The 20,075-nt window shown below is 32.0% G+C and overlaps 1 protein-coding gene and 1 long non-coding RNA gene across 4 annotated transcripts in view; one reads left to right on the forward strand and one right to left on the reverse strand.

The window, feature by feature from the left end:
* LOC127716236 (protein inturned-like) overlaps positions 1–19,009 on the reverse strand; it is a 37,662-nt gene extending 18,653 nt beyond the window's left edge. Inside the window, exons 1-5 of one of the 3 annotated variants that reach the window (XM_052222361.1) lie at positions 9,283–9,432; positions 5,970–6,018; positions 3,502–4,244; positions 2,258–2,340; positions 112–381 (exon numbers count right to left, since the gene is read on the reverse strand). In XM_052222361.1, coding sequence (XP_052078321.1) covers positions 112–381; positions 2,258–2,340; positions 3,502–4,244; positions 5,970–6,018; positions 9,283–9,307 — 1,170 coding nt within the window. In that variant the 5' untranslated portion in view covers positions 9,308–9,432. Of the gene's footprint in view, positions 1–111; positions 382–2,257; positions 2,341–3,501; positions 4,245–5,969; positions 6,019–9,282; positions 9,536–18,812 lie in introns of those variants that run through there. The other 2 variants (XM_052222360.1, XM_052222359.1) reach the window with 2 other exon arrangements.
* LOC127716264 (uncharacterized) lies at positions 10,908–12,945 on the forward strand. Its single transcript, XR_007988835.1, has 2 exons — positions 10,908–11,036; positions 12,491–12,945. It is a non-coding gene; the product is annotated as an uncharacterized LOC127716264 (long non-coding RNA).
* Positions 19,010–20,075: the final 1,066 nt, after the last annotated feature.

The raw sequence follows: 20,075 nt of genomic DNA on the forward strand, positions 1-20,075 counted from the left end.
ATTCATTTCAAATTTTGTAATATAACATGTGAATTTTTTATGTTTATCAAACTGATAAAATTATCTTATGTATTACTTGATTGAATAGTGACTTAAACCAAGACAAATTACCCTAACACTCTCAGTATCAGAGCTACCATCTCCTTCTAATGTTAAATACATCACACAACAGGAAGTATCCTGTAGGTACTCCAGATGATGCTGTCTACTGTCACCAAACACTAGCTGTGACAAATTCTCTCCAGGCTGACGATGGCGAGGTGGGCGAGGTGAAGGTGTTGTCACTGGACGCGGTGAGGTCATTGCAAACTGTGGATTCACTGGAGGAGGAGGACTTGGCTTTGGTCCAACAACATTTGGCATTTGGAATGACAATTTTACCTGCGATAAATTTTAAGATTATTTATTTTGATAACTGATTCTTTAAAACTAACATGCATGTAGTTCTAGTTCTTATCATGTAAAGTGCAATTAAATAACAACAATTTAATATCAAGGTACAATCTTGATCTGGTGTAGTTGGCTGGAATTACCTAGCTAGCTTAAAACAGGTAATGTAATGTAAAATAAATAAATATGGTTCCTTTGCATGTTGTAGTACAATGTAACCATCAATAAACAGCTGCGCCATGAGCGCATGATACGCCTGTCGTCTTGAGTGTGAATTTTTATGCAATAAGCATAAATAGTTTCTGACATACGGCGTGACATGCGAAAACCCCCTTTTTTTTTTTACAAAAAACTCAATATCTCTAAAATAAAATTTTGAATCAAAACCAAAAAGTATACAGATCTTTAGATTAATATAACTAACTAAGAAGTGTGTAAAATTTTAAGCAATAATCATAAATCGTTTTTGAGATACGGCGCGACATGTGAAAACCCCCCTTTTAAAAAAAAAAAAATAATATCTCAAAAATAAAATTTTGAATCAAAACCAAAAAGTATACAGAAATTAAGATTAATATAACTAAGAAGTGTGTAAAACTTTAAGCAATAATCATAAATCGTTTTTGAGATACAGCGCGACATGTGAAAAACCCCTCCCCCTTTTTTTACAAAATACTCAATAACTCAAAAATAAAATTTTGAATCATCACCAAAAAGTATACAGATCTTAAGGTTAATATAACTAAGAAGTGTGTAAAGTTTTAAGCAATAATCATAAACTGTTTTTGAGATACGGCGCGACATGTGAAAACCCCTCCCCCTTTTTTAACAAAATACTCAATATCTCTAAAATAAAATTTTGAATCATCACCAAAAAGTATACAGATCTTAAGGTTAATATAACTAAGAAGTGTGTAAAGTTTTAAGCAATAATCATAAACTGTTTTTGAGATACGGCGCGACATGTGAAAACCCCTCCCCCTTTTTTAACAAAATACTCAATATCTCTAAAATAAAATTTTGAATCATCACCAAAAAGTATACAGATCTTAAGATTAATATAATTAAGAAGTGTGTAAAGTTTTAAGCAATAATCATAAATTGTTTTTGAAATAAGGCGCGACATGTGAAAAAAAACACACACCTGTTTTAGTTACTAAATCCCGTAACTCAAAAAGTTTTAATCTTATTTTCACCAAAAAGTATACAGATCGTTTGACCATCATAAGAAACAACTATGTTAAGTTTCATGAAATTTTGATAAGTCATTCTCAAGTTATGGTGCGACATGTTTACGCCGGACAGACAGACGGACGGACACAGGACATTTGAATAACATAATATGTCCCGTCAAAAATTGACGGGCGTATAAAAATAGATTATTGTGTTATTCATCCTGACACGTATTTAACATAATAAAAATAAATTTGCATTACTTTTTTAATTTACAGCATGCTTTTAATATGTAAATGTCATTGTCTGAAAATAGTGCAGCTCGCATAACATTTTTAGATCCACTTAATTAGTTTTTTGTTGTTGTACACCATGTTTAAAATTATCAGTAAAAACTCCTATATCTGGTAGCGAATTGTTCTAATTGGAAGATTGTGCATATATTTTTCTTGTCTGAAACCGACTGACAGAAGTTTGAGACATGTTACATGAAAAGAAAATCTATCAATTAACCAAAGCCAAAAGGAATTTGAACATATCATTATGAAAAAAGTATAACAAGCATAGACTGTTATTGGATACCACGTAAAAAAAAAAAACATGAAAAAAAGTTCAATATCTATTATAACTAACATATATTTTCAATGTCATGGTATTTTTAATGCACTGTAATTTTCTTCTACTCTGTACTTACAACTTTACTGGATAACTTATTACAAATTGTTTCCAAGTTTTCCCAAGTTACACCAACATCATTTACAGCTACCATCATGTCTCCTGAAAATACACAAATGAATATACCTGGTACATGTATATTGTGTATGAATAAAACATTTGAAACTGGAAACATCTAATATTCTACACAGTTTCATTCTGATATTTTATTAGTTCAATAAAATTATTCTCTCTGTATAACAATCTAAAACATACAAAATTATTCTCTCTGTATGTATAACAATCTAAAACATACAAAATTATTCTCTTGTATAACAATCTAAAATATACAAAATTATTCTCTCTGTATAACAATCTAAAACATACAAAATTATTCTCTCTGTATAACAATCTAAAACATACAAAATTATTCTCTCTGTATAACAATCTAAAACATACAAAATTATTCTCTCTGTATAACAATCTAAAACATACAATGTAGAAACAAGTACAACCTATACACAGCTTGCACTTACACTTATTAGATGATAAACACATGAAATGTAAAGTTCCATAATTCATCAATTTACATAACAAATATGTACACTTGTTAAACATTCAATACAAAAAGTGGTTTACCATTAAATATTATTGTGCTTATTCCAGGTTTAACAGTAATATTTATATCTCTATAGCACTTTCAAAAAAGTTTAAAGTTTATGTGTCCTATTATTCAGGTTAAACAGTGAAAATTAATCAATTGTTCTGACATGTTCATGACACTTTCAGACCTAATGAATAATTAACTAGATTAAAAATAATTGCTTAATTAAGACACTCAATCTAGTAATCTAATCACAGATAATTTATACACATTTCCCAAGGATATTTGTACGATTTATTAATTAAGAACTCTAAATCAGTTGTGTATCTTAAACTTTTGGACATTTCCACCACTGAAGAGATCAATCAAGTTCAAAATTTGCAACATGTAAAATTAAAATGTGAATCAACTAGTTGGAAAATCTGACCATAAAATAGGTCACAACTTCAACTTTAGGTACATTAACAAACACTTTTTAATTTTTTTCATCATAGAAGGTAAATATGTAACATATGTTATTTCTTATTTGATTCATTTCTGTGTCATATATATATTAATATATGCGTGAAATAATTACATTTGTTGATATCTGAATACACCTATATATGTGCATCATTTCTTACACAGTGTACATGTACACGAAATGCTATCGACAAAAATGTAAATCCTCATTAACTTACCTCTGTGTATTTGTTGAGATCTGCCGGCAGGACTAGACAGTAATACATGCTGCACAAGTAATTTTCTATCTTTGTAAGTCATTTCTAGAGAGCTTTTAGACTGTCTATGGTTATAATGGTACAATGTTATACCAAAAAGTTTCTCACATAAAGCAATCCCTGAGAAACTCTCCCCGTTTCTACAACTGTAAGGATTAGGCGTAATATAAACATGTTTTATCTTTGCAGGCTTTGTTGGAGTACTGTCAACAGACGATCTATCGACACTGACATCACTATGTTTGTCATAAAAGTCACTATCATAACCATGATTATTTGCATGTGTTGTGTGTACATTTCTACTTATTGAGTTATGATTTATATCACCATTATGGAGTTCTTGGTGCGGAGGAGAGCTATCAGAATAGCCACTAGAACGTGAACTATTTTGGTCCTCTTTTCTATATAAATTATGACTGTATTTGTTATGTCCAAGCTTTTCATAATAACTATTCAGGTCTGGAGAAACATTATCATAGCCACTGTTTTTATTCTTCTCCTTATACCGTGATTCATGTTTATCTCCATAAGGTGATTCCCTCAGTCTGTCTGCAAAAAAAGTTGTTTCATCTTTTTCTTCCTTATGATCTACAGAATCAGAATAATAATACTGTCTGTCTGACCTCCCAGGATGGTCCGACTCTTTGACATAAAACAAATCTCCCTGTGGCTGTACATATGGAGTCCAATTGTCTTTAACATTACTGTAAAATAAAACACTGATAAGTGAAAGTTGTAAATGATTGACTTTGTCATGTTTGTGTCTAAAAAATAACTTTGTAACAAAAATATTCAAATTCAAATATAGAACTTTGTGATAAGTCTTCATTCTTTATGAGCAGGCAAAGGATGCAAGGTTAATTAGATAAAAGAATTAAGAATAGTAACAGGGAATATGTTAAAGAGACAACCCGATTGAAGAGCAGAAAACAGAAAAAGACAGCAATGGGTCTTCAACACAGCAAGAAAATCCTGCACATGGAGGTGGCTTCAGCTGGCCCCTAAACAATAGTGTATACTAGTTCATGGAAATGGTTGCCACACTAATAGAAAAATTTAGATCAAACTAATTGATTTGCTGTCTCATTGATGTAGAACCTGCATCTCTTTTTATTCATACTGAAAATGAAATTATCATATTACTATAAATGAAATTATTGTATTACTTTCAATGAAATTTATTTTAGGAGCTATGTATATCTGTCATAGGTCAGTATATTGACATTGGCCACTTAACACACTGTTTTTGAAGCTGTGATCCAATGTGGATCTTATTCTTGCATATACACAGTGGTTTTCATATAGCATAATGCTTTATTTTATTCTTATTGACTAAAATTTTGGAAATTCAATGTTCAATTAAACAACATATATGTATACTGTAAACCAATTTATTTAAATGTGTATACATGTATGTATTTTGTGTGATGCAATTTAAACATCGTACATAACCCATGACCAGAAGACACTTTCCGAATAACTGCATATCTGTTTCTATGGATGGTAGACAGAGTCTGTTTCTATGGATGGTAGACAGAGTAAAGACATGAACAAAATTCATGTGAAATGTATAAGAAAATAATCATTATATACCAAGAAAATACCTTAAAATTTTATTTTTTTTTTCGCTTTTGAAAAAAAAACCCCACAGAAATGCAGTTACCATGGAAGGATATCAAATGAAATTTTACATACATGTGCAAACATACAGTGTATCATCCACTCTCTAATAAAATAATGTATGGCTGTGTAAATGTGCATATTTTCTATATACCATGACACCTGTACTTGTATGTATAAAAAGTGATCCAAGGACATGTTGTGCTGTGTAGGATGGTATACAATATATACTGATTCCACCAAAGGGTTTATGCATATATATTTTCTCTTGTCCCATAAATACATGTTTTACTCAAATATCTTTTTAATCAATTCTGCCTTAACAAAAGAATTTAAGATTTACTGTTCATTCAATAATACTGAAAAAATTATTCTCCACTGCTTCAATGTTCCACAATAATTTAATATTTTGACTCTGTTTGATTTATGACTTTTTCAACCCATCAATCCAGATTTTTCATATTTTTACTACACTGAGTGACTCTCATCAGTCAGCCTTTGAAATGTTTTGCTATAAAAAGCACAAATGTGGATTGTGATTTTTTTTTCATGAAATAATACATTATATTACTTCTTTCTTGTAATCCTGTTGTCAGATTGACAAATTGTAACATGCAGCTGTTTTTTGTGAATTTTATAGGGTTCTTTTCAGTCTATACTACATGAACCATAAATTCACAAATGTTAATGAAAAAGATTCTGATTGCTGACAAGTATTCATGGAACACAAGAATATATATACATGTACATTCACACATTAAATAATATTTCCAGTGTAACACATATTTCAAGATTTACAACATGTTTACTTATTATTGTGGATAGTAACTGCAAAAATTCTGCCTTTATTTGTTTCCTCTGTAATAAAATAAACAGTAAAACAGTTCATTATATACAATGAGCCTGAGTCTTAACTACTTGAATAGACAATAGAAAATGAAAACATTGGTGCTTATAACAGCTTCCAAAGAATTATCAATATATACATCTTTTTGGCTTCTTTGATACTTTAAGAGTTGTTTCTAACTTGTTTTAGTGCCTTGATAGTAGCATGCTTGCCTCAAGTGATGAAATTGATAGATAAAATTCCTTGCAAGGTCAATCAAGACTTGATTGGCTGCTTATCCCCTTACCCCTAACTGCATTTGAGTACAAGCAAACATACAAGCAAACACCGGATGGGTCAGAAAAAAAGTCAACAAAGAGACAAACTAATAATTTATTATGCCAGATTGATGTGTGTTTATTCCACATAAGATCGCACTCAAATCAAAACAGCTGGAACTCTTAACCAATTAAGATCAAGAGCATAGTTAACTCTAGGAATGTTTTGTATATATTTCAGTCTATATTGATAGAAATCCTTGTAGAATCGCTTAAGTTTTGCTAACATATCTTCTCCTGGCATAAAAAAAAGGGAAGGTAGGTGGTTAAAATTATTTCATTTTTGCATAGACTGTATAAATATGATAGGGAAACTTTAACTCTTTATCTACCACTGACGGATATATACGCGGTTTTTATCATCGTTCTGTCCACAGTGACTGATAAATCCGCTTGCATAATCAAGCATGTATTCGCAGTGACTGATAGATCTGCTGTAAACATACACTTGCGCAGTCCCAGTGACGGATATTTCCGTAAAATATACCACTGTTAAAACCCTTTAGATTGGACAAAACTGTTGGGGAATCCCGAAATGAACCAATGAAATTCGGTTTTACAAATGAATAATCTTTCAACTCGTACATTCCTTTTCTATAAAAAGTGTGTGTTTACATTTAATTATGATGAATTTTACACGGGTTCGGAATGCGATTAAAACAATGGCGGATGAATGGGCTTCTTTGTTCAAATCGTATAGCGAAAGTGAAGAATTTGAAGGATTTATGCAATTAGAAAGCAAAATTGGAAGTATAGGAAGGATAATTAAGCTTGTCAGAACAAGATTGCAAGTCTTCCAAGGATGAAGAAGCCAAAGAATCGGAAACATGGACAAATAATTTGAAAAGTTTTGACGTCCGTTTATGGCAGCTTTCAAGCTTGATAATGAAAAGAAAGAAATTGATTTGGTATGTTTCATTTTTCAATTAATATACAATAAATACTGATTAATTAAACATTTAATTAGAGTACTCATAACACAGCCTTAACAATTTGTAAAAAATTCTCTCAATGCAAATTATCTCTGGTAGTTAACCTACAATTCAGCTGCAGTAGCTAACTAATCAGCAGTGTGTAGTAGTGAACTGTAAAGGTACCTGTGGTAGATAAGAAGTTAAAGATACACAATGTACTCAATAAAATGTCCATACAATGTGTTAGAAGAGTAGGCATGAAAAGATTTTGAAAACTCTGCACGGGGTTGGAGACTGCACTACTTTTTTGGGGGCCTAAAATAGAAATTTTCCAAGAAATGCCTTATGTTTCACCAACAAGGTAATTCAACTGTTTCATAAATTCATATTCTCATTAACATGATTAAGGTTTCAAAAAATTTTCTTACATTTTTATCATTATCGTCAGTAGAAAAAGGTCATCCTTTTCTAGGACTATACTTTCAGTGAATTCTAGGTGATTTTATTATCCGAAAGGCACAACATTTTGAGTTATATTTCAATGCTCCTGAAGGTAAGATAAAGGGTAGAACAGTCAAATTTGGTCTTTATAATACATGTACATATACTATGGCCCTGATCATGCTGATTAACCTTGAACAACAGGCATATTCAGTCTTCACGCTCAACCACAGGCCCACCAGCCCAGGTCTGTAAAAATCATCTCTACAGGCCAATAGAATCTAACTAAAATTCAGCTTCGGGCCTGTAGATTCAAAAGTTTATCGTGAAAACTGCATATTGCATCAAAAAACTTGTGTGGTTTTTATTCTTTTATGATTTTTCATAACACACCATAAAGGAGCTCTGAGTATAAGATTTCCTGCAAATTTGTATCTGATTACATCAAAAAAGAACAAAATAATACATGTATCTGGAAATTTGAATATCTGATTGTTGAAAAGTATGATGTGTATCAGGACAATGCTGATAGTCGACTTTCTCATTCTTGCATATTGGGAGCATACAAATGGTAGAATGGTTGGTTTGGGTCATACCACTCACGTTATTAAAGACCTTCAACAAAATGGTGGTTGATAAAACCCTTTTATCAGTTTTTTCGTTTCCCCCTTTCTTTCCTGAATAAAACATCATAAAACGCATACAATTTCTTGAAAATTTGTATCTGAAGAGCATACGATTATCCATATGTGTACATCTGCTTATTACTAAAAAGAATGATGAAAAAAAAAAAAAAATGCAACCTCAGTGCATCTTACATCATTTGTTTTTAAGAATACAGAGTACATGCACCAAAAAAACCTCAGGTAGCTTGGGACTAGCACATTCCAAAAATTACTTCACAGTAAGAGCTGATTGTTTATTGACATTTATTAGCCAACTGATGTCTGGTCAACCAGCACAACTCATTCATTATAACAGAAATTTGAAATAGACCCTTTCACAGTTATTACAGCCATATTGAACAGGGGCAGATTAAAATATAAATGGAGGTGAAAAAGCTTTGAAAAACATGGGAAAACATCACTGAAACAGAATAGTTGTCTGGAAACAAGCATAGGTTTTCTCATACTTTCTAATTATTTCCACCTCCATCCAAAAAATCTGCCTCCTATAGACCTTATCACTATTTGGGAATTTGCGACACTTGACACAAGAATCTGCCACACTTGAACTATTCATGTCATACAGCGTCAGTAATCACTTTTCCTTTGTTGAGTCAGACATTTTCTATTGTGAAATTTTACGGGAACCTTTGTGATGTCTAGTGATGGCGGACAAAAAGTGATAAGGTGTGTGTATATGTCTGCAATAACCGTGAAGTGGCCTATGAGAAGATTAGTTTATTGTAACTAACTGAGTTTACCCTCTTTAAATAAAGAATTTATTATTATTATTATTGCCAGTATTGGACTATAAATATAAAAAAATTAAGCATTTTAAGCGACCAGGAGGTCATGAGGTTGCAGCTTCCTCATATTTCAATAAAGTAAAATGGATGTACTTATTTGAACCAATATATATTTCTGTTGTTAACACTTACGACGATTTAACGACTGAAAATTCATTGTTGTGAACTTGTGTCCGATCTCGATTTCCAGCTTCAATTTTCTCACAGTGAAATGCGTTTTCTTTGTTTGGATTTGAAGTTTTCCCTGGATTGTTATTTACCCTAATGTCATTTTTGGGATTATAAAAGGGAGTTTTATTGTGATAATGTGCCATGTTATAATATTTTTGTGATTTCAACTCCAAAATTTAAGTTGACAAAAATTTTGTCCTCCATTTTGTTTACATCCGGGGCTTTGAAGTTAAGGTTAAATAATTTAACTCATACATAAAAGACTTCCATTTAACGGGCCCAATAAGGGGAATCCTCTATTTTTAAACATACAAACACAACTTCTGTGCATCTTAAATTATTTGTTTTTCTCATCTATCTACATTTTTTTTTTTCATATTTACACAAAAAAGTAACTGACATTGGCATACTACCTTAAGGGCATACGATACAGTTTTGATCTCATATTGAAATTTTGTTGAAAATTTGCATAAAGGCTATTTTTTACCTGATTAAATCAAATATGTAATAAAAAATATACCATCATGTGCTACTTTTTGAGTAAATTGAGGTTGAAATTTCAGATATTTCCTCAAAATTCGGATTTGTGGACGTATTTTTCCTTTCGACAGAAATACATAACTTTTTTGTTTTAACACGTTCTCATCTAAAATTAGAAATTCTCATTAACGGTCATTTGCCATAGTTCGTACTCAAATAGGTCGAATTATCGCTCATAAGACAAACTTGTGCAAAAACGAGAAAAATAATAGAAAAACACGTTTTTCTTTTTATCAAGCACTTGAAAATCGTGAATCTGACATATTGAACACCTGGTGTATGCTGAACTGAATTGTAATAAATTAACTTGCATTTCTCAGGCCTGTATGCCAGCATACGAACCTGGTGTATGCTAAAGTCTACATTTGATTTATACATTGTATTTCTCAGGTCTGTATGCCTGCATACGAACCTGGTGTATGCAGAACGGCAAATATTGAATCAAATGTTGTATTTCGCAGGTCTGTATGCTAGCATACGAACCTGGGTGTTTCCAAAAAATCCTTTACTTCAGTAGTTGTGTTTTAACGCTGATTTCGATTTTTTTTTTTTTAAACTAAAAGCCTACCACTGACCTCTATATTTTCTCCCGATAGGTAAACAGAAAAGCGTTAATTTGCAAGGCAAACCGGTAAAGCGTTTACTGTTGTAAATCTAAAAATGAAAACCGATTCTCAAGTTCCACAACTATGATCACTTATTGACATGACAGTCATCTGTTTTTTGCAAATTAAAATTACGGAAAAATGAGGCGATCATAATTTGTACAAGGTTCCAAGTTGTTGACAACATTTTAAATGACGTCAGGGACCTTCTGACGTAAGGCGGAGGGAATTATAGACGGATAGCACTTGACTTACGAGAGTTACTTTTTACCAGTACACTTAATTAAAATAATAGCAATTGATTACAAAACAAAATGTTTTTTTTATACTTTGTATTGGTAAATGATAAAAAGTCAAAGAACAAATGGACTATTTATCTGCGTTGAATGACCTAATAACACCTTATGTCATGCACTCCTATATGACGTCATTTTCAAATGTAAACAATGTGAATGATCAATGAAGGAGTTCCCGTCACGGAGAAGAAAATGGACAATTCATTGAAAAATACGCTCTATTATCTAAATTTTAATATACCAGAAGCAAAACAGAATGTCAGATACATTTACGGTAAGTAAACCTAGCTGTTTTTGTACATTTTCCACGAATTTCATAGAACACCCTCTTTTTTTAGAAGTGACTGACTGATTTAATCCGGCTTGAAAACTATAATACAAGATTATTGATTACGCTAAGTTTGTTTTCTTAAGAGGTTTGTTCACTTCAATCAATTTCATGCTAGACATCATGTGGCGAAATTTACTGCTGTTTTACTATCAAGCTACCCCCCCCCCCCAAAAAAAAATAGCCTTGCAAGACGTCATAAGTATTTGGACTACCACCCCCCCCCCCCCCCCCCCTTGAAAGTATTTAGAGAAAAAATGAATGGGAAATACGATTATGTGTACATCCATATAGTGATGTCTCCTTGCATTAGTTACAATTTTAAGGATTTTAAGGGGTGCTTTGTGGGAAAAATTTAGTTGATTTATTGAGGGAAACAATACTGGAGCGGTCCATTTCTAAGGAAGTCAGTGCCCTCCCCAGCCCATTCCCCTTATGAAACTTCTGGATCTGCCACTGAGTTAAAGTCTCCCGGATTTTAAAAAAAATTGAAATTCAGCCCCTATCCAGATTTTCAAATGCATGGCCAATGCCCTTCAGTTAACCCATTCAGGTCTTATTCTAACAACTTTTAGGGAAACAAAAGTCCAAGGTAAAAAGGGGGGGGGGGGTGAGCGCTCACATGTTAAAACCGGCCACACTAGTCTTTATGTGCCTGTCCCAAGTCAGGAGCCTGTAGTTGAAGTTGTCATTGGTTCATGTATGTCGTATTTCTTTTTCGTAAATTGTTTTGCTATAAATTATTGTTTCTTATTTTTCATGTTGGGTCCTTTTATCATCTGACTATACATTATTGGTTTTTCTCATTGTTGAAGTCCGTACAGTTGCCTATACTTGCTTACATCCACTTCATTTGGACTTTGGTGGATAGTTGTCTCATTTGCAATCATCCCACATCTCCTTATTTTTACAAGGAGGTTGTATGATGTGTCCTTGTTTTGGAAAACCGTAGAGTACATTTGTCACATGATCACTGCAGCATTCTGTGATGTGTGTATGTAAGAAGCTGTTACTGTAACAGGGTAATATGAAAAGCTATCAACAAAATCGAAAGACAGACAGAAAATTTTAAAATTTAATGAGCAATAAAAAACAAAAAAAGAAGTAATTCAAACAAATTAAACATACATTTATTGCGAAAGGATCAGAACAGCACATTTCAAGAGTGTTCAATTTGGAAAAATGAATGTTAATAAGGAAATGACATATTTCATTGATCTTCAATCAGATGCATGGCGACAAAAATACTTTCAAGAGAACGACTTCAATTCAACCACTAAGAACCCTTAGTTCATATAAATTCTAAAATCAGTAATTGTGATAATGTTAAAGTTGTGAAGTGTATAATATTCACACATATATATATGTATATAATATGTAGTTTCCATTTCTCGTTTCAGCATTTTTCAAACAGTGGCTATACCTTTCATGTAACTATTTATGTGTTGCTTATCATATGAATTGAATTGTAACACTTCTTAGTGACTGGATAGGTTAAACCAATGCCTTCCTAGAAAACTACGACATCAGTGAACAACACCTGACCTTTTGCTGTTCCTGCTAATAAAGTAAAAATGGCTTCACTAGAAAAGGACGACACCTAGAACATGTAGAAAAAGCATCAATTCTTTGGCTTTCCTGATTGAAGGATTTATTTTTACAACTCCAGTGTATAATATGCCATTATAAACAATTTTTACCATAGTATAATGCTATAAATTCACTAATTTTCATAGCTAATCCAGTTAGATATCGACTTATGATATGCAGTGAAGACAGATCATTGCAAATTGTTTACATTACCGATAATTAAAATACATGTATGCATGTTTGGCATACATCTTTGTAAAGCAAATTGTATACAGACATCCCCCTAAAAGCATTAAAAAAAAAAAAAAAACTTTGGCATACACCATGTTGACAGGCAGAGATGCAAACACAATGACTTAAACACTTTGCTGTATCACTGTCTATTTAGTATGCATATTGCCAACTATATCAGATTTTAAGACAGTTTCATTTTCTCTCCATCAATTTCTAACCAAGAGTTCCAAATGGTGAAGTTGAAATCATCCCTTCGTAAATTATACGGACGCCATCACGAGTTGGTTGACCGTTATGGAATAACCGTTTCACAGATGTTATCGGATATGTCTCTTACGTCGTAACTACAATCCCCTTCCCTTTTCATGAATGTGACTAACCGAATTAGACTATTTACCGGGTTTGTAATAACATGAGCAACACGACGGGTGCCACATGTGGAGCAGGATCTGCTTACCCTTCCGGAGCACCTGAGATCACCCCCAGTTTTTGGTGGGGTTCGTGTTGCTCAGACTTTAGTTTTCTATGTTGTTTCTTGTGTACTATTAATATTTGTCTGTTTGTCTTTTTCTTGCCATGGTGTTGTCAGTTTATTTTCGATTTATGAGTTTGACTGTTCCTCTGGTATCTTTCGCCCCTCTTGACACAATGCTTGAAGTTACTAACTTAGAGCATGATGAAAAATAATAGTTTTACAATTTAAAATATGAATACATGTACAACATACAGCTGGTTAGAATGCAAACCATTCAGCTTGCTAAATATCCAATAAGTGCCACAAAATATGCAGAAATTTTAGACTGGAGGCAAACCCTACACAAATACACTAGCTCAATGAACACCAGCTTGGTTTGACAATACTAAAATGTATGTAAAACTATAATTTAATAGAACATAGGTGGGTATACAGGCAATCAAATCTTGTATATATCCAAGTAAAAAAAAAATAAGTGTTCATCGTACACCAGTGTTGTATGCAAGAATACCGTGAACTGAAAATGTCAAACAAATATGCAAACTTTTATGTTCCAATGTGTATAGGACTATAGGTCGGTATGCCGACAATCAAACCTATGAATTCCATTTTTTTACAAGAATTTATTGAAAAGCGGGTTGATATACAGGAATAAACCCCTGAGTGTTGCAGTTAAGAATTGAGAGCTTTCTTTCAAATTCAAACGAAGTTGAAGGCTATACATAAGTAATTCCTTACATCGATGTAATTTGGCCTTTGACATGTTTGATGGAGATACATTTGTATGTCTCTTTCAAAATCATACACATCTCCTTATTTTCTATGGGGGGTTGGTTATGCAAACATAAGTAAATAAGAAATGTTACTACACAGTAAATGCTTAGCATTCAGGCAGACAGACTTGCCAATACAAACATGAATCCAGAATAAAATTTTAGAATCCATGCAGGCATACAAGTACCTGGCAGAAAAATGCCAAAATAAATAATAATTTGAGTCTATATGCAAGCATACAGACCTGACAAATACTAATATACACAGAAAGTGAGAGTTTAGCATACGCCAGGTCGGTATGCAGGCATACAGACTTGACAAATACTAGTATACGCATACAGTGAGAGTTTAGCACACACCAAGTCAGTATGCTGGCATACAGACCTGACAAATTCTAGTATACATTTGTACACATAGAGTAAGAGTTAAGCATACACCAGGTCGGTATGCAGGCATACAGACCTGACAAATACTAGTATATGAATAGAGTGAGAGTTTAGCATACACCAGGTCGGTATGCTGGCATACCGACCTGACAAATTCTAGTATACACATAGAGTGAGGGTTTAGCATACACCAGGTCGGTATGCAGGCATACAGACCTGACAAATACTAGTATATGAATAGAGTGAGAGTTTAGCATACACCAGGTCGGTATGCTGGCATACCGACCTGACAAATTCTAGTATACACATAGAGTGAGGGTTTAGCATACACCAGGTCGGTATGCAGGCATACAGACCTGACAAATACAAGTAAGAGAAAAAAGATTGAATTTAGCATACTTTTCATTGAAACATCTGAAATAAAGATGGGCAAATGCTACGTTATGTATATATTTCAAAAATGGCATAAAAGTATAACAAAAATGCAGAATGAGTAATTTTTTAAGGTTTATTTGCTTCAACTATTTCCTGGGTGTTGAAATAGTTCATTCTAGCATCCTATGAAAAAGGTTTATCATAAAATGATGAAGTTTTGGATTCGCATTTACAAAAAAAGACCACAAATCTTGCAAAAAAATGACAGACAAATATTAATAATGCTATACAGTGACTTTTTAACGCGAAATATATCAATCACCCCAAAAGATGTAGCTTTTTCACACAAAAATCAGTTAAGTGGCATATGAGAATTTCTAATTTTAGATGAGAACGTGTTTTTTAAAAGATAAATACAAGCTGTTTTTTGTTAAATTATTTGTAATTTCTTTTTTATATAAATGTTCTATAAATTTGTACATTTTATTTTTACAATTAACTCATATTTATCAAATGTTCATCAATGTAGAAAAATAACGTCATTTTTTGCTGTATATTTATCAAATTTAAAAAAATTGCACTATTGACTTATTCATGAAAATTGGTATACATAATCTTCATACGTTATCAAACCAAATGTCACTTTAAAAAAAAGGGGTCCATGAACTCGTTTTCAAGTTAAATCAGTTTGAATGATAAAAATCAGTCGAAAACTGCATCTTTTCCCGATAAGTCACAGTTTGACGTCGCGAAAATAACAATTTACGTTAGCAACGTCATTACCTCCCCTGTAACTGTATCGTATGCCCTTAATTTCTATCACACTGATAGGACGGCCTTTGAGATCGTTTATCCTTGCCATGATCGGATTTTGCAACAATATCATTTTTTTTTAAATATATATTCCTCTTGATTGTAAAACCCCTTCAATGAAACTTAAACTCACCTAACAAATACCTTACGATTCTCATGTCTTTTCTTTTTCTTCATGACCTATATATTACCGGATTAATCTGCTTATAACTTTTTTCATATAGTCTAAAAGCACTGTTATAGAAAAAATGAGTTATAATGAGATTGCAACGAGCTTGCAGCGAGGTTTGTATTGGTGAACCAATTTTTTATGACTAAAATGAAAACGGAGGCTAATGGCAATGAGACTTTCAATTGTCTGCATAATTTTTGTAGGCATCTAATTAATTATCTTTAAAATTATGTTTTTCCGTATTAGCTATTGTATGTTTGTTTTGTGTTTATGATTATTGACTACCATCCTCGGTTTTTTCCTATCACAATCTACATTTGATTCAATATGAAACTTTTACTTGACCTCCCGTATCAGAACATGTTGTCATTTTGGTGCTGTTTAAACTGATTATTACAGTTTTCCCGGCTACAAATCCTTTTCTGTTCTTTATTATTGAACCGCTTTGTGTGAACAATTAGGATCGTCATGTTGACATGTTTACAACGACTCTTTTCAAAACAAGAGCCCCCAATTCAGTCAGACAGTTTGTACTTGCATTGGAAACTTATAAACATTGACATGTACATGAATCCTGTGAGTATGTTCCTAATAGTACGTTTATGTTTTATTATTATTCATTATTCATTTATTGCATGGAACCTTCATAAAATAATGACTTTTGCGATAGGAGTAATTAAACATTAAAGTGATTAAATATTACCATTCTTTCATCCTTTTTCAAGTTGCTGGTATTTTTCTTCACAGCAAAATAATAAATATTCAAGAATATTTGGTATTACAGATATGTTTTTTTTATCTGTATGTGCGGTGCTTTTTGCATTGTACCTAACATATTCCAATTTTCATGTAATGAAAACCGATGAAAATGTCAAAATATAGAATAACAGATTTTCAAACAATCAATCTAAAATTTTTAACCTAAGCGCAGATTCCAACGATGATGATATTTGATTTACTCCCCTTTGCCTATGTATTGAATCCGAAATCTACAACATTGTTAATTACAAATCGAGGATTTTTCTGTATTCATATGGCAATATAGTCCGGCAATGATCCGCCATATCATTTCATTTGGAATAGTCATATATCCACAAAAGGATAGCATGGACGCTTATAAATTTTTCTGGATATATGCTGAGGTTTAACGTACAACTGTATACTTTAAATCCATCATTAGAACAAAAAGTATTTTTTTCTTCAGCAATCTTTTGGTAATATGTGTTACAGTACCTTAAAAAAGTGTCACTTCTGTATACGAAAACTTTGTAAAAAACTCAACTGATTTCACAAACGTCACCAACCTGCATAAGCTATGGTTGGTTTTGTGAACGTTTTGTTTTCTTTCTCAAATTGGAAGGCAGTTTATCGAGAATGTGTTTTCATCATATTTAAACTCTACATACGATTTTATAATTTGATCAAGATGGTTCCATTTTTTACAAGACAGTAACATAACAAAAGTTTTGACTATGTATGCTTATATCTTCTAATTCCTTTGTTGTGCAATATCAAAAGGTTGTAGATTCCTTTAAAGTCCATAATTAATCTCTTAAACAGGTTAAAGCACAATGACAGACTGTAGGTTGATAATTTGAAAAGAAAAATGAAGTAGGTTTGGAATAGAAGCAGATATTTTTCAACTACCGCTGAGGTACAAAGAATGACACTCGAAATCATGCTTTATTTTTTTTTTAAACTTTGACTTAGTCCTGTTTGTAATAATTTTAACAATATCGCATGAAATTTAACATTGAACTACACTTCTTATTTTATTTGTTCCATTGCTTAATTGAAAACAAACTTCATAGTTAATTCTTATACAGAAAAAAAAACTAAAAATAACTTCTGTGTCTTCTCTAAGTAAAGTGATAATATTGACTTTTGTGACATCAAACAAACACAATATTGATAGTTATTGTCCAAAATACTCTTTACTTTCAAAGAGTAAATGCGTATATTATTTCCTATATACTTGCTTACATCCACTTCATTTGAACTTTGGTGGATTGTTGTCTCAGTGGCAATCATAAAACATCTCCTTATTTTAATATGAATAAAATCATACAATAAGGCGAGAATAAAGAAACGAGAAGTCAAGAATGATCTACAAATAATTTATTACATTGGGGCATGGGAGAATGTATTCTAATATAACATATCTGTATAGTGATTGTGAAACTTTAACCCTTTTTGCTAAACATTTGCAATATAATATAGTTAGAGAAGTATAACCTATAACTGCAATATTTAGAATTGTAGTATTGTCCTAATCCTATCTAATAGCAAAGACAAAGTAATGGTGCATAAACATGACAAAAGAACGAAAAGAAAAGAAATATAGACAGGACAGAACCATTGACAACTAAAAAAGAAAACAAATAACCACCCTTTTCGATTGCAACATATCATAAACTAAAACACACTTATATTTAGCCGACAAGCAGTATTTATCATTGTTTTGTGTGTTTCTGTTCGTCCGTCTAAATGGTATATACAAAAGATAATACTATCATATAATGAATCTAATAATAAAACAGAGGCGGAAGATACAAAGGGACATTCAAAACTCATAAGTCGAAGAGAAACTAATAATATCATGACAAAAAAAGAGTATGAAAAAACCCAGCAACGACAAACAAGAACACAAAACACAAAACACTACATAGAAACCAAAGGCTGAACAACACGAACTCCACCAAAATATTTAGTCTAATTATGATATTTTAGTAAAGTTCGAGTATTGTTTATCAAGACTTCACCATATTATCACAGTCAATACTGAAGTTGGTGAATGAAAAATAAACATATTTTTGACCCTGATGACCAGATCCAATGAAACCATTTATAATTTTCAGCGCATAAATTAATAGCGTCATAAAAGGAGTACCAAAAGAACTTACCTGTACGATAGAATACTTCTTATACCATCAAAATCATCCAAATAATTCCTTCGTCGACATTTTGACATAGGAGTTTTTAATCCAAACATACTTTTTCTGAATGGACAGTCATTGGGTGCCATTTAGTCAATTACGTTTTTGTAAAGTCAAATCCGTCATCAATACTTTTGTTAACTGCCTTTTACTTTAAAGTTCCAAAATGCTATCTGTAAAAACAAACAAAGTTGTGTGAATAGTAATATTGAACATGTAAGAGTTAAAAACCAACAAAGGTTTTGTTATAGGGTTGAAAATATGTCGTTGTCAGTCGAAAGTGATCTGTCGTTTCATTGACAGAATGTCACGCAATTCGAAACGAACAAAACGTTGTTTTGTAGAAATCAATTTCTTTTCTGAAGATCAAGAAATCATGCTATATATGTACTTATACAATACACGAGAGCATTGATACTTTGTAAATACTACCTATTCAAAATTTTTATTAACTTACAATAATATGCAATAACACATAAAATATTAAGAATGCGATATCAGTTATACATAACATCTAGTCCACTTCCCTTAAAACTTGTTCACTTTATGAGCGGAATATTGCGTATGGTGTCATCTATATTATACTATTTGAAACATTTTGATGGATATTGAATTGTTGTTTGAATGTTATTACAATATGTTTCTTATTTGAAGCTGCCAATATAATTTTCTGCTTCACTGACTTAATATAAACTTTTATAGCCAATGTACCATGATATGGCGTTTTTATGAGAACACGGACTTAATTGTTTTTCATGGTTTTGATCAATGCGTTGGCAACACCCAACACTCTCACATGGATGGAATCTATATTAAAAAACTGTGGCGCACTTGTCAGTTAAGATGGAGTTAATTGTTGTTTGGTACACGGCGGTAACCGCAGTTGCCCTCTGACAATATCAATGACATCTTGTCAAGTGTTGACTTCCTGTAACTACTGTAAAAGCAGTTCATATTGCTAACAAATGATGAGAGATATGAGAAACTGGAAAATTGCAAGCAAAGCAAATTACCCATGACGTATTATAAATATATTGAAATAGGATAAAAAATTCTTTGGCCTATCATACTACAAAAAGTAAGACGCCTAGGTATATCAGAAAATCTTTAATGTGTTAAAGTTGTAACTGTTACATTGTTATATATTAATATAGGTTTCCAAATTACGAGGAGATTATTGAATTGAAAATTTAAATGTAATATTTATTTCATGAGTTTTACTGTAATGAT

The sequence above is a fragment of the Mytilus californianus genome, unplaced genomic scaffold (assembly GCF_021869535.1).
Source record: "Mytilus californianus isolate M0D057914Y unplaced genomic scaffold, xbMytCali1.0.p SCAF_9, whole genome shotgun sequence".
Taxonomy (NCBI): domain Eukaryota; kingdom Metazoa; phylum Mollusca; class Bivalvia; order Mytilida; family Mytilidae; genus Mytilus; species Mytilus californianus.